This window comes from Amblyomma americanum, chromosome 2 (assembly GCF_052857255.1).
Source record: "Amblyomma americanum isolate KBUSLIRL-KWMA chromosome 2, ASM5285725v1, whole genome shotgun sequence".
In the NCBI taxonomy this organism is placed as follows: Eukaryota; Metazoa; Arthropoda; class Arachnida; order Ixodida; family Ixodidae; genus Amblyomma; species Amblyomma americanum.
In genome coordinates, this window is record NC_135498.1 from 181,175,173 (window position 1) to 181,191,262 (window position 16,090).

At 49.2% G+C, this 16,090-nt stretch overlaps 1 protein-coding gene across 1 annotated transcript; it reads left to right on the plus strand.

The window, feature by feature from the left end:
- Positions 1-5,484: 5,484 nt before the first annotated feature.
- Positions 5,485-6,469, plus strand: LOC144122035 (uncharacterized). Its single transcript, XM_077655551.1, has 3 exons — positions 5,485-5,795; positions 5,946-6,233; positions 6,344-6,469. The coding sequence occupies exons 1-3, from the start codon at positions 5,690-5,692 to the stop codon at positions 6,355-6,357; spliced, it is 408 nt and encodes a 135-aa protein (XP_077511677.1). The 5' UTR covers positions 5,485-5,689; the 3' UTR covers positions 6,358-6,469.
- The last annotated feature ends 9,621 nt before the right edge of the window (positions 6,470-16,090 follow it).

Below are 16,090 nucleotides of genomic sequence, written 5' to 3' on the forward strand. Positions count from 1 at the left end.
TGTTAGACGCCAGAATCATCGGCTCTTCAACGACAGCCCTTCTCACGCTCGAAGGAACCCAACTCCCCCGATCCGTATACTACGACGGCTGCGAATACCCGTGCTTCACGTACAGGCCAGCCAGGCAATTCTGCCATACATGCATGCAACCCGGACATCGCCCGGACGTCTGCCCGACACCAAAAGTCAGAGTCTGCCGCCTATGCGGGGCCCAGGACCCGCCCGTAACACACCAGTGCCAACCCAAGTGCGGACTGTGCGCCGGCCAGCACGAGACGGGATCCCGGGAGTGCCCAAAACGTCTGAAACCAGCCAGAACACCACGACCCGCTACTAACAAAGGCGCCAAGAAGACGACTCACCAGTCCCGTAAAGACGCGGGACCCAGGATCTACAACAACAGATGGTTCTCATCGGACGACGAGGAGACTACAGGTCGTAGCCAGAGCAGCAGCCGCTCACGGAGCCGTTCCAACTCCAGACCCCGGACGAAGACACCAGTCCCGCCCCTAGCCCTTCCGGCCGCGGAAGAGGGAAAAAGAAGACGCCACCACAAGGCCAGAAGCAGGTGAGCTGGGCAGAGAAAGTGCAGGGACCTCCCGCTCCTTCAAACGACCCCCGTTTCGAACAGCTGCGGGCTACCATTGCGTCGCAAAGCGCCAAGATAACCGACCAAAACACGAAAATTAAGGCCCTAACGGCCAAATTAGAACAGGTCCTCAAACAGAACCAAACAAACAAAACACCTTCGCACCCACGTAAAGACGCAGAGCTACCCCTCGCAAAACCGACAGAATCCGTAACCGTCCAAATGATCCGCGACACTGAAGAACGGATAATGAACTCTCTGCAGGTCTCAATGTCCACACTTCTCCAAACACTAACAGAGAAAATAGAAACCATTCACCATACACTCGCGCGACATGAGACTATTCTCAATCAGCACACAACTGCCATCCAGGCGCTTCAAACTCAATACCGTAAACGAGCCTCGTCGGACGAACATGGCCAGGGCCCCTCGCAGTTACGCAGTCGCACAAGCTCAGTCAGCAGCGATGCGGGTCGCACGTCATTCCGACACGTCCAAGATGGCCACGCACCCTAAAAGTAGCCAAAATGCAGAACACATAGAAATTTGGCAGTGGAATTGTAGAGGTTACAAGAGCAAAGCGGGTCTTCTCAAACAGTTCATTGCCACCACTCCAATCCGTCCAGACCTTATCTGCCTGCAGAAAGTGGGAGCCGATAAGGCCCCGACGCTGGCGGGATACTATACGATTAGTCAGCCCCTGATGCCATCGGTTGCCATCCTAGTGGCAAAAGATGTAACTGTGGTCGAGCACGCCCTGCCAGTACCGGACGCCGAACACTTGACGGTCGAGATTGTGCCAAACAAGCGCGGCCGAGCAAGCACCTTTGTCATAAACGTCTACAAGCCCCCCAAGCCTAGGAAAGGGGACTTTACAGACCTACTATTGGCTGCCTCTCACAAAGCGCAGTGTAATCAGCTCGTGATCGTAGGAGATTTCAACGCACCCCACAGAGAGTGGGGGTATTGCGATAACACGGCAAGAGGTCAGTCTATAGTGAAAGCGATACACACGCTAGGACTGGAACTCCTAACTAACCCTGCCTTTCCTACACGAGAGGGAAACAGCGTGACTAGAGACTCCTGTCCTGACCTCACCCTGGTCAAGAACGTAAGCCACTCGAAGTGGACCAACCTAATCAAAACATTGGGGAGCGACCACTGCATCCTAAGCACCTCTATCACTTCATCCAAAATCCGGAGAAGCATTGGACCAGCCAGAATAACGGACTGGCCAAAATTTCGCAATTCGGAATTCCCCACGGGACATATAGAATCTATCCAGGATTGGAGCGCGGCCCTTCGCCAGGCTCACAGCACCGCCACCGAAGTCGTACAGCGCACAAACGAGACACCTGAGGTAGACAGGCACCTACTAAAATTATGGGATCAGCGCGCGAAACTCGTTCGCCGTTGGAAGACCCAAAAGTTGAACCGCCAACTTCGAACCCGCATAGTCGAGCTCACGGAAGAGGCACAAACGTACGCCACGCAACTCTCGCATCAGAACTGGCAACAGTTCTGCGAGTCTCTGCGAGGCACTTTGGGCATGTCTCGGACATGGGCAATTCTCAGAAACTTGGTAGACCCAACCAAGTCCATGTCCGAAGGGACCCGTACACTCAAGCGGATTTCCCACCTGTTCCCGGGTGACGACGCAGCTCTTCTCGCAGCGCTCCGCGACAGATACATAGGAAGTGCGACTGCAACACCTAGCACGATTACCTACCAGGGCAGCCCGAATCGAGCTTTGGACGCTCCCATAACGACGGCAGAAGTATACGCTGCGGCGCGATCCTGCGTTCGTAATACGGCGGCAGGTGCGGACAAAATCACCAACGCCATAATACGCAACCTCGGCAAGGACCGAATTCAGGATCTAACTCAGTACATTAACGATGAGCTCTGGGAAAAGAATAGCATCCCTCAAGAGTGGAAACACTCCGAAATCATCGTCATCCCAAAGCCGAAGAAGCTGCCCACACTTGAGGCGCTCCGCCCCATCTCGCTCACGTCGTGTCTGGGCAAGCTCTACGAGAGGGTGATCCAAACTCGTCTGCAGAACTATATCGAAGACAACAACCTCTTCCCTCCTTCCATGATCGGCTTCCGATCCGGGCTATCTACTCAAGACGCCTTCCTTCTACTCAAGGAGGAGGTACTGGCGCACGTTCCCAGCGGAGGGGAGCTTGTGATGGCCCTTGATCTCAAAGGTGCCTTCGACAACGTGTCTCACGATGCCATCCTCAGAGAACTGAACAACCTAAATTGTGGGAAACGCGTCTTTCACTACGTCCAAAATTTCCTATCGAACAGAACAGCTACGATCGGCATAGGAGGTACACGGTCGGACCCCCAGGACATGCCGCACAAAGGCACGCCTCAGGGTTCGATCATCTCCCCTCTCCTTTTCTACATCGCGATGGTTGGCGTGGCCAGAAGCCTTCAAACAGTACCGAACATCGGATTTACACGGTACGCCGACGACATAGCTATCTGGACTACCAAAGGCTATCTGGCGACCAAAGAAGAAACTCTGCAGCAAGCTGCCACCTGCGTCGAGGACACGGCCTCCCAATGCGGACTGCGCTGTGCGCCGGAAAAGTCAGAGATCATCCGCATAGAAGGACGTAACTACAAGTCTCCAGGAGACATTCAGGTCCTCCTACACGGCGTCCCCGTCCGGGAGACCCGACAGATACACATCCTTGGCTTATGGCTCCAGAGTAATAGAAAAGCCACCCACGCTATCAAGCTGTTATCCACCACAACACAGCAAGTCGCCAAAATGATCAGAAGAGTGGCACGCAACCGGACAGGCATGCGCGAGGAGGACACGCTACGCCTCGTCCAAGCACTTGTGGTGAGCCGCGTTTCTTACGGCCTACCGTACCTGCAATTAACTAGACAAGAACTAACCAAAGTCAATGCCATGTTACGTACTGCGTACAAATATGCGCTGGGCATTCCTATCTACACTTCAAACGCCAAACTAGAGGCCCTCGGCCTCTCTAACTCATTCGAGGAGATCCAGGAGGCTGTTCTCCTCTCGCAACTTGCACGCCTCCTTCGCACGGACACCGGAAGGCAAACTCTGGAGCGGGTGGGCTACCCGGCAGACGTCCAGATAATACAGAGCACGACCAACCTCCCAACAACATATCGCTCGCGGGTGCACATCTCCCCGATTCCCAAAAACATGTCGAGCGGAGCCGGGTCGGGCAGACGCTCAGCCAGAATAGATTACTTGAAGCGGACAGCGGCACGCAGCCCCCACACGGTGTACGTCGACGCGGCAACACACAGAGAGGTCACGCGGGCGACGGCAGTTGCGGTGAACTCCTCCCACAACGAGGTTGTCAGCGCCTCCTTGAAGCACACGACGATCACGGAAGCAGAGGTGGCAGCAATCCTGCTGGCGATCCAGTACGGCGACGCCCGCAACCAGGGTGTACACGTTATGACCGACTCCCAAGCAGCCTGTCGGCTCCTACTTGCAGGCAGAATACCCAAAAAGCTGTTGGGCATAGTAAGCAACTCTATGAGCGCCCATTCCTCCCTAAGACATCAGATAACGTGGGTGCCTGGTCACGCGGGATTAGAGGGAAACGAGGTCGCGGACGCACTAGCTCGAGGACATACCAACCGAGCGGGCTCCAACCCCGACTCAAGCTTTCTCCCCGAAGTTCCCGTCACCTACAACACACGACTCCACTTCCTAAGAACACAACGACAGCACTCCCCCCCTCCACATAAGAACCTTAACGCTCAGGAAGCTCGGGACTGGAGGCAACTCCAGACCGATACTTTCCCCAATCTCTATAAATACGGCATCATTTTCCCCGAGCGCTACAGAGGCGAATGCCCGTGGTGCGAAGACCGGCCCGATGCATACCACATTACATGGGGATGTAAGGGCCCGAAACCCCCGGACATCACAACACATAGAACGAAGGAGCAATGGGGGCCTCTCTGCTCAGCTCAGAGCTTGATCAGCAGCGCACACTCGTTGCGCAGGCTAGAGCGGCGGCCAAGGCCAGTGGAGTCTTGAAATGAAGACACCACACATTGCATATTTCTCCTAGTGTCTTTTATTTTCCTTGTGAATAAAGTTTTCTACTACTACTCGGAATGACGCTCACACTGCGCGCGTTTTCTCGCTGCTGTTGTCTTGGAATGTAGAGAGAGGAGGCGCTGAGGGAGGACCCGAACGAGCAGAAAGAGAAGGGGAAGGTCACGTGACACCAGAGAAGACTGGAAAGCGCGCCCCTAACTCGCGTCGTCGTCTTGATCGTCTGCTAGCTCTCCTCCCGTCGCCCTTTTTGTCTCGAGGATGGCTGGTTCGAACGATGAGCTGTTGGCTACGGTAACCGTACTTACACTTGTTTGTTCGCTGCTTCTGCAGCGTCGCTTCTGCACCGTCTCAAGTCGCATGTCCATGCTGGCAAAGCAGCCGCCGAGTGCCCGGCCGGACGGACGCGCGCGGCCTCCGCCTCCGCCGACGGGGTCACTGAACTCGGACCGACGTCACGGTTCACGGTCGGCGCCCATTGGCTGTTCTCGTCAGCGGCACAGGAAAAATAGGTACCGGACCCATCGCTCTGCGGGACGGCACAGGAGGCTGTCTGCGGGAAAAAAAAAAAAAACCGGCTTGTGCGGGAAGCGGCGCGCGGAAAACGTCCTGCGTTGCGCGTTTTCCCGCTAATGTGAGCGCGCCTTTAGCGTTTCGCCTCCATCGAGACGCCCTCCGACTTTCGCTTTTCACAAATCATTTCATTATCCCTGCCTTCCTGGCGAACTAATCTCGCCCCCCAGTACATTTCATCAAGGTTAGACCACAGTAACAAAGTAGGAATTCCATTATGCAAAACCAACGCATTCTTTCAGTTGGTCTCCTCGATTTGGCTGCACTTTCGGCACTAGTTCAAGAGTGCTGCACTCTGGCGCTCGATTTGGCGAGTGCAGCGCGCGCCACCTGCACTGCCGCACTTCATTTGACATCGTGCAAGCCTTTTCGTACACGAGTTCTCTGCACGTTTGCACTTGCTCCGCTGTCAGTTCTGTTCAGTTCACGAGATCACGAGGTGTGTTGCAGACGACATGAAATTGCTTCTGCAAAACGAGGAAAGGGACGTGTTCCCCGTCGTCGACAAAAACGGCGTTCATGCGGCCGGGGCGCAAGGAGGATTGCTGTACGAGACGGAAGGTGAGTGTCCCCATTTGAGCACATGTGACGGTAATAGCAATAGCACGTGTGTGGTAACTTTCGCGGGTACGCAGTTCGCACTTCTGTTCATACCGCGGTGGCTTGCTGATCCGTGTTTTTTGTTTTTTCTTTGCCGCTTATTTTTCGTAGATGGCATACGCGTCAGCGTTGTTTTTGCCAACGAGGCCGGCGAGCTGGAAGTGCCGAGCTGCCCGGCAGCCAAAGGGCTACGGAACCCACAGCCTACATACCAAACAGTGGAGATAGAGGCTCGGTTTCGGCAGCCGACGATTCGCAGCTGGCGCTGCCAGGCCCTAGTACGAGCGCCGAAGCCCAGCCCGATGCTGAAAGAGAATTTTGGCCGAGGCCTAAGGCGCTGCTTCTCATCGCGAATTACAAAGCGCTCACAGAGTTCGGGAGCAAGAAAGGTGGCTTCAGGTAAGTCGTGCATTACTAGTAAACAAAGTTCTATTTATCTAGTAAAAGTAACATGGCTTAATATGTTTCGCTTCTTGCATGCACATGCATTACTCCAACATTATATACAGAACAAAGAAGCTGATGTGGATGAAGCTGGCTGGCATAATAAACGCTGAGTTCGGCGGAAACCTGACAGCGGTTCAGGTGGAGAATAAGTGGAAATCACTAGAGCGCCAATATAAAAAACCAAAGTAAAAAACAACTCGTCGGGCCACTCTCGAGTGTCATGCGACTACGAGAGGTAAGTAAAATAAGCTTGATTTCGTGTCTGTTTCCAAACTGCTATAAAAGCTGCTTAAATTTTTCAGCGAGCTAGCGGACGTACTCGAAAAACAGCACCACATAACACCAACGGTGCTGCTGACACAGGGAAGAGCCCTGACTTCCCAGCCGTCCCCAGAACAAGAAGACACCGCCTCTGGGTAAGTTGTTTTTATTTGTGATGACATGACGGGAAGTCATTCTCATGCATTTTACAGGGAAGAAATTGAACCCAGCAGCGAGCGCCAAGCAGAGCCACAGCTTGGGCAAACAAAGAAAAGGCGTCGCAGGGACACGCCTGTGGAAGTCCTTTTGAAGGTTATTGCAGATGCGGAGGCTGCCAGGCAAGCACGGCACGAAGCAAGAATGGCCCTGCTGAAGGAATTGATAAGTGTCGTGCGCACAAATAAAGAGTAGCCATTCAGAACTTGCCGGGGAAATGTTTCTTTACGCAAGCAAGGATGTTTTCCTAGCACTGATGATGAGCAATCATTTGCCTTCGGCTCTCGGAGCACGCTGGTGAGGTGATTCCGATATCTTCATCTTTGTTACCTACGTCGTCAATGTGAGGGTTGTCTGCAAGCTCGGCTATAAAATCTCTTTCAGCATTACACAAATTGTGAAGCACACAAGCGCCCATTACAATCTTGCAGCACTGGAGAATGCTCTTGGCATCAATCAAATACAGCCGCCTGAAGCGCTGTTTAACAAGGCCGAACGTATTCTCTATAGCCACTCGTTGCTGGCTATGGTACTTGTTAAACTTCTTTTTCCACGAAGGAAAGCTTGATCCATTGTCCCTGTAGGGTGTCAATAACCACGGTAGAAGCGGGTACGCCGAGTCGCCCAGTATGTAATCGTCCCCGCATTTACTGGTGGCTTCCGCGAAGAAGGGACTCTCCTTCAGCACGCGGGCATCGTGCGCAGAGCCGGGAAATCCGATGAACACATCCAGGAACTTGTTCTGGTCATTGCAGATCCCCTGCAGTATTATCGACGGCCACTTCTTCCTATTGATATAGGAAGCAGTGGAGTCTTCAGGCTTGGCAATCTCGACATGGCTGCCATCAATGCAGCCAACAGTATTTCGGGGACCTTTCCCACCACTCTTAGACAGAAAACGTGTCTTGCTGCGGGCCAGCTCTGCATCGTCTGGCCAAGCGATCACTTCGTCGCTGATGTCCATGAGAAAGTCCAGCACCCTCCGAAGGCACAACACAACAGAAGACTCGGTCACGTCAAATCGGTCGGCCACAGAATTCATGCTGCTTTGATTCCCGATATAGCTAAGGGCAATCAAAATTGTCTCTTCGGCAGAAATTATCCGCCGTCCGCTCACAGCCTTCGGATACGAGGAAGAGCGCCTGAAGCGCTCGCACACGAGGTCACAAGTCTCTCGAGACAACCTAAAGAGCTTTTTAAACTCAAAGTCGAAGTATCTGGACGTCACATTTTGGAAGTAGCCACTGACGCGGTTGCGGTCTGCACGTAGTAACTTGCATGCTGCAAGGGCAAACGCAGCTTCCAGCTCGGCGTCGAACTCGTCGTCGCTCTCGTCGTCCTCTACAATTTCCATCGCTAACAGAACAATGTCGGCCACGTTTTTCCGCGATTCACACAAGACGCGCACTTCACTCTCGTCGTCTTCGACTATTTCCATGCCTAACTGAACAACGTCAGCCATGTTCGTCCACGATTCACTCACTAAAATCACTAGTTTAATCACTGATTTAATCGGGAAGTTGAAGGGCCGATGGGTACAAGCAAAAACCAACGGCGCACGGCTAGCACGGCAGACGACAAGGCTTGCACTTGTGCACTCGATTCGGCCGCGCCACGAAGAGCGCTAGTGTCGCGCTGCACTGGCACCGCAAGAACTGGCGCTGCACTGGCACGGCACTTTTGTGAACTAGTGCGGAAAGTGCAGCCAAATCGAGGAGACCTAGTGGCTTTCCACGCATATCTGTTCAGTATAACCCCTTCCCGCATCAACAGCTACTATTGTTGCTAACCATGCAGCGCGTCGTCAAGACCGCGTTAGATAACGTTGCATAACGAGGAGCCATCTACTTTGTATTACCGACTGCTATACTGTATTTGTTGCACTGTTTTTTTACGAAACCAGCACTTCAGGAACGCTTTAGATAATGTTGTTTAACCAGGAGCCCTCTATTTCTGTCCTACCAATTACTTTTATTGTACGGAAAGTTTCTCTAATTCTTTTTTTGTAAACAACCCCCTGCATATTGCCTTTGGCCTTGAGGTTATACAAGGTAAAATATATAAATAATAAATAAGCAAAAATTGGCAGTGACTTAGCTCCGCTATGCCAGGATATAGGTAGCGGGAGGTACGTTTCCCTGGCTGAGCTTGTTGGCACTGTATGTTTAGCAATGAGAGCCATGTACGCTTGAAATGTCCGGGTTGCTGCAGATGCACTTTCGGAAACTAGAATGGTGTGATCAGTCACACGACGGGCCTTTACACCCTCTTCGGTTGGCTGCCGTTGACTGACGCCTTCCATAGGCTCCATCTCGGCGGCTATGCGGCGTCTATTACGCTCGGCAGTCTGGCGTCTCCGTTTGACAAGGCGTTCCTCTCTCTGTTCGGGCGTCTCCGCTGTTCTCTGCGCCTTCTGACGCTCCTTCTCTCTTTGTTGAGTAGCCAACTGCCAGGCGACAACCTAAGGATCGGAAGAGTTTAATGTTCTCTTGTCTATACCGCCGTTTAGCAGCGGCTGGACTCTCCTACTGTGCATCCATATCAAGCGTTGCGATACAGCGGCCTATTACATCTCCGCTTTTTATACGCAATGCTGCGCATGCGACGACGCGCTATTCTGGTGATGAACGCGGTCTGCGTCATGCCAAACGGCGGCGGCGGCGAGCCGCGCGGCGTGACGTCATGCCAGATGGCGCCGCGAGCGCGCAAAGCACAGTAACCATCTCACATAGGCTGCGTTCCAATACTCTAGACGTCTAGTGTAACGTCTAGGAAGCAGTCTACATGTTCATAGATTGGAACTTGTCTACTACTCACGCCGCCTCGCGGCATAATAATGTAACTAAAGCTGATGAACAGTTCTATAATTTTTCTCAAACTGAGCAATAACGATAATTAAAAACGTGTTTTCAACAAGTTTGCTCATTTCTTCTGCAATGACTTTGCGCGTAAATCGGACTGGTGGATGCGCCTATCGGTCAGTCTACTTGTAGCAGACGGGGCCGCTCTCCGAGGACGACGCTAAAGACATATGCGGTTATTCTTTTATTATTGATGCTAAACTTTACATGCTCCTTGAACGTGCTCGTCCAGACGGTCCTGTAAACATAAGAAAGAATATGAAATACTGTAATCAATATGCGCGAAATGCGATACGGCTAATATACACTGCAACGGGAAAACGCATGCGTGCCATTAAACCTGCTGTCTGCCGTACGTTGTACTCGGAGACGGTGAGAAACCTAAAGACAGCAGCGAGCTTTAATCCTGCAAAGACTAAAATCAATTCACAACATGCCGGTGTGTTTGTTCTGAGATTGTAGAGATAAAAAATAATGTACGCGAAAGAGTTGATGCAACTAATACAGCAACAGAAAAACATATTTGTTAACCGTCACGCCAGCCGTCTTAACACCCCTCGAGGAACCCAACGACAGCGACGAGTATTAATCCCTAAAATCAAGGTGCTAATTAAGATCCGGCATCGTCAGATGCCGGATCGTCAGATGCCGGATCACGTAAACAGACCACGTTAACAGACCTACAGCGTCCGCTGCTGTAGCAAAGCTCTCAACTGCACGATTTTCTCCTGCGTGATTCACTGCTAGGAATCGCACGTCCACGAAGATTAATTAGCCACTAGTTTGCGTTCCAAATCACACAATGGAATGACACATTTTTCCATTCCTATACTCCGTGTACAGTCCGACGCCCGCAAGAGCACGACTCGCTCATCCGTGTACATCAGCTCCGCCATCTTTAGACAGCAAGTTAGCCTGCATCGATGTAGACTTCGGCGAAGCAGTCATCTTAGACGGCTTCGTGAGAAATGGAACGCGTCCCAAGATTGCGGCTGTCCGGCCAGACGTCTAAGTAGCCGCCTACTTCGGAGTATTGGAACGCACTGTTAGGTGTGGGGCTTCTATCCCGTAGCAGGAAACCGGTGTTAGGGGATTACGCGTCGATCCCACCGCTGCCACCAGTTGTTAGGTGTGAGCCCCTGGTTCGCCTGGGCCGTCTCTCGCCATGGTCGATGTCCATGGGTTCCGGATCGGGAGACTGCTGTTGTGGGGTGACGAAGAGATGAGATGGTCTTCGAGGTGGAGAAGAGACAGAGTTTATTTACATTTTTACATAGTGCAATAGTGAATCGGGAGCTGGCTGATCACCTGCCAGATCGCTGCTTAAATAGGGTCCCCTGGTCCCTAGTTGGGGAATTTAGTTCAATAAAAATGCGTCAAATCACTGTGATGTAGATCACATGTCCAGTCTTTAGGGTCCGCCTTCCAGGACGCCCCCAACAACACACTCTCGCCACTTCTGGCAAGTTATGGTCCACGCTGTCCAGGCAACAGTGATGAATAGCTCGAGGAGGACCCCAAGCAGCGTCGAAGGTCAGTCACCTGCACTTCACAGCGGTAAAGTGGGAACGAAAGGCTGCCACTGCACTTTGCAGAAGGTTCCACGTATAAGGAAAAGCACTAAGGGTAAGACGAGGTTGTTTTCGAAGCACGAGGATTCTGGCGTCGTTGGCTTAGTCAAACACGGCCGCATTTGCAGCCCCGCGCCACTTGCCGCTTGCCGCCTCCCCCGCCGTCCCTTCCGGGAGAAGGACATACGTCATTGTGTCCCGGGTGGGTCCGGCGTTGAGAACAAACGACAGGTTCCCGAAAGCCGTTCTCAGGCAGCGGAGGGCCGTTTCACCCCGTAAACAGCGGGAGGGGGGGGGGGGGGGGAGATCCCTTGTAGACACCATCACCTGCATTCGTGGCGCCGCAACCCCGTCGACGGCCCTTTGAAGCCTCTGACGATTGATGCTTCTCAGTGGCTTGAATATTCTTGGCATGTTGGCGTCTCCAAACGTAATAGCACCCATATTTCGGTGGACACCCGAACCGCGCCATAAAGAAAAGGGTAAAGGAGGGAGGGAAACGACGAAACGCGCGGCACACCCACTCCTCCTCCCCGGTTGCCATGGTAACGGCGCGTGCGCACAACTTTCCCCCCGCATGTACCATGGTAGCGCATACGCACAACTAGCGTCTCGGCTGTACCGCGAAATGCTCGACTGGCAGCCTATAGTGTAGCTCCCGCTACAATAAATAAATGCGTGCGAAGAACAGAGCTCGTCGATCTGTTGTGCGTAAGTTGTCGGATCGCAGCGCGCATCGCCCTCACCTTCCAAGCCCTGCCCTTGGCAGTCTGCAGTTGTGCTCCGAAGGAAAGACGGCGTTTTTGCTACGTTGCTTGGAGCGCACCACCGCGGGGCGCTCTGTAGCTGAATGAACGAAGGAGAAATGGTTATCTAAGCGACGAGGACAGGTACAAAAAGTGCGCCACGCGAGCTGCGTGTATTATTCATGATCACATATGAAAATGAGTGCTTCGCGCCGGTGCGTTAGGTCGTAAAAAATAATTTAAAAATCCGTCAGGGCGTCGAGCGTTAAAAGAAATTAGGGTGTTTACCAAAAGGACGCAATAAAAGTGCCTCATTGCCGGCCAGCGGTGTTCGCTATCAAGGCACCGAAACGGGCACCAAAGCGCTTGCCCGCGCACGTTACAGCTTCGACGGTACATTTCATAATCAGTGGTCTGAGTGAATTCGGAGCTTGAAAACAAGCCTTAATTATCTCTCAGACACTCTTGGACGGTATTACACGGACACCTAAAAAAACCAAGTTTGGTCCCGATGACGGTTTAGCGCTCAAAACTTGAGCTCCACTACAGGCGTTGGCGTCAAACAAATGAAAATGCCTGAAAGTGTTGTTATATTCTCACTTGTATAGCGTAATAAGTTATTCATATATTCATTTCTCCTCGGTGCTTTAAGACAACATTACGGAGAGGTTTATTTCTTCCGTTTACTTTCATGTGCGGTTCATATACTTATTAGACAGTATTAGCACAGTGCGATCCTCGTTCTGATACCATGACCCCGTACATGGGGACTGCGCCTGCGCTGTAGAATGTGTGCCCCCCACGCGGCCGCAGATGCGGTTGCGCTGCATTGCACCTGAGAGCGTGTTCAAGGTAGTGCATCTAACATTCTTGACCTCATCTTCCTCAGCAATCACTTTGCGATCGATCAAACCAACTTAGCAGTCCTCGATGGCATATCAGATCATAAGCTAACATTGTGCACCACACCCATTCAAGCAACAGCAGCTCGTACTATCTCGAAAACTACTTACCCAGACTTCACAAACGCTGATGATTCAAGCATACTTAATTACCTAATTTCGGAGTACGAATAGTTTGAAGAACTCGCTAATTACCAAGGTACAAATATAGATACGCTGTGGGGAAGCTTCAAGGCCATTGTATCGCACTGCATCAAAAACTTTGTACCATTGAAGACCAAACAAACAAATACGCGTAACCCTTGGATAACACGCGATATCATTCATGGGAAACGCAAAGTAAAACGACTAAGGAAATCACTAAAATCAAAAAATATCACTCAGGTAAAACATAAGCTTGCGAACGCCATCCGTGAAATGAAAGCAAAAATTATGGCAGCGAAAACAAACTACTTCTCAGTTACGCTTCCTAATTTTTTAAAACACTCCCCTGGAAAATTTTGGAAATACCTCAGCCCCAAAAACACAAGAAGACACCTTCAATTGGCAAGGACAAAATCAAAATTTTGCAAATTCCTTAAATACATACTTCCAATCTGTGTTCACAGTTGACGATGGCTGCACACCGGAGAGTATTCAGCGCATTCAAACACCGCTAGACATGCCAACAATAACTGAGACAGGCGTGCTCAACCTACTATTATCAATAGACACAAAAAAAGCAAATGGTCCTGATAATATTCCAAACACTTTTTTGCAAAGATATGCTGAAGTCAACGCGAAATATTTACATTTATTGTTCAATAAATCTTTATCAACCTGTAGTCTAGCTAATGAATGGAAAATAGCGAAAGTTATTCCTATACACAAAGCAGGAAGCAAAGATGACGTTTCAAATTATAGACCAATATCACTAACGTGCACGGTAGGAAAATTATTGGAACACATCATACTAAAGCATATCACCAGTTATGTTGAGCAAGAAAACATTTTATCGCCTGTTCAACATGGATTTCGAAGGGGACTTTCAACTATCACCCAATTACTCGAACTAACACATGATTTGTTCCAGAGCATTGATAACCAAAAGCAAGTTGACTTGATTGCACTTGATTTCTCTAAGGCGTTTGACAGAGTAAGCCATAAAAAACTAATTAGCAAACTTAGATCAACTTTAGGTAACGGCCCTATTATCAACTGGATCGAGGACTACTTAACTAACCGATCTCAGTATGTTGTAGTTAACAATGAAATTTCTTCTACTGCGCTCGTTACGTCGGGAGTACCCCAATGGTGCGTCCTTGCTCCACTTTTATTTCTTATCTTCATTAATGATCTGCCCTCTAACATACAAGTTAAAATTAAACTTTTCGCCGATGACTGCATACTTTACAACGAAATCAACACTGTAAATGACCACGATGATTTAAACAGCGCCCTTCATGAAGTGGTAATATGGTGTCACAAATGGCAAATGGAATTGAACATTAAAAAAACAGCCTTCTTATGTGTAACCCGTAAAAAACAAAGGTCCGAATATGTGTACAGCATCAATAACATACCGCTCACCCGAGTTCACGAACACAAATACCTTGGATTAATCATTTCACATGATCTAAGATGGGAATCACATATTAACAGTATAGTATCATCTGCTTTAAAACGATTGTTCTTCCTTAGAAGACGGCTTCGAGAAGCGCCACCGGAGACCAAACTGTTAGCATATAACACATTTATACGATCAGTTCTCGAATATGGAAACACGATTTGGTTTCCCTACACACAACAGCTCATTAACAAACTAGAAGGAGTACAGAGAAAGGCAATTAGATTTATCTTTAACAAATACAGGACCAGTGATTCACCATCCCAACTACTAAACCAAGCATGTATTCTTACTTTACAGAAACGCGCCAGACTAGCACGACTAAAATTATTGTTCCAATTAGTTCATAACTCGTTAAACATAGATACTTCGTTATATATATATATATATATATATATATATATATATATATATATATATATATATATATATATATATATATATATATATATATATATATATATATATATATATATATATATATATATATATATATATATATATATATATATATATATATCTGTAGATGAATCGAGACCATCCCGGCATAAGCACCCATTAACCCTTAGAGAGTACGGATTCCGAACCGACTGTTTCAGATATTCATTTTTTCCGCTTGCCATAAAAGATTGGAATAGTTTGAACCCCTCTATCACTACTAATACATCTTTGCAGAAATTTGTAACTCTGGTAGAAGAACAGTTGCGCGATAATTAAAATAGATATATAAATAATTATTATACAAGTACAACAGACCGCTCGTATCACTGCATATAACAGCATCTGTATGAACATACTACTTACAATGTATAAAATCGCACCCTTTTCTGTGAAATATACTCTTTCGTTATGTGTTTTATTTTCTGCTATCTGTGTTTTTTTCCCATACTCATGTAATTACTTGCAAACAACAGTGTTCTTAATATATACCATTCCATTTGTATTCGCTTTGTACCTTCTTACTATGTGCCCATCCTGTAAAAATCCCAATGGGATTGACAGTATCTGAAAATAAAATAAATTAGTTGCATTACAAGGTAATTACAACTGCATTGCACTGCAGTGCGAAAACAAAACTATGCAGTGGCAAAGGGCGCGCAGGCAGCGCTGCACACGATAAAGCTACTTGCAAAGCCTGTTTCACATGCAAACAAAAACACTAGCGATTCCTGCCGCCGTGACACCGAACCCTATTTCGAGTCGACGCGGCGGCTCGACCGGCTAGAGCAACGAGCTTCCACAAGCTGGAAATTTTAAGAGCGTTAGCTCTTATATCATCAGGTTTCTCGATTTCTTGTGGTCTGCTACCACCTACCTTCGGCGTGAAATTTTCCAAGTCCGAGGAATTCAATATGGCGGCCCCCATAGTAAATCGATATAGCAACGCAACTAGTGATTGAGTGGTGACGTCATTAGTATATCGAGTTCGTGATTGATTGGTGACATCGCTAATTTTGTGACGTCATAATTAACTAGCGACGCGACTATATGTTTAATCGCTTATAACTCGGTAATTAATGAGGTAATTATAAAACGAATTATATATTTGGAATCCTCTAGATGAGTAGAACACGTCAGAAACCAAAATTATCTAATGAAGTCCGTATTTAGTTATGGCTAGGCTTATGTTTAATTGCTTATAATTA

Excerpts from the sequence above, each read along its gene's own strand:
- LOC144122035 (XM_077655551.1), top strand. The coding sequence starts at position 5,690 with ATGAAATTGCTTCTGCAAAACGAGGAAAGGGACGTGTTCCCCGTCGTC. Across the intron at positions 5,796-5,945 it reads ATTGCTGTACGAGACGGAAG|ATGGCATACGCGTCAGCGTT; the intron begins GTGAGTGTCCCC and ends TATTTTTCGTAG.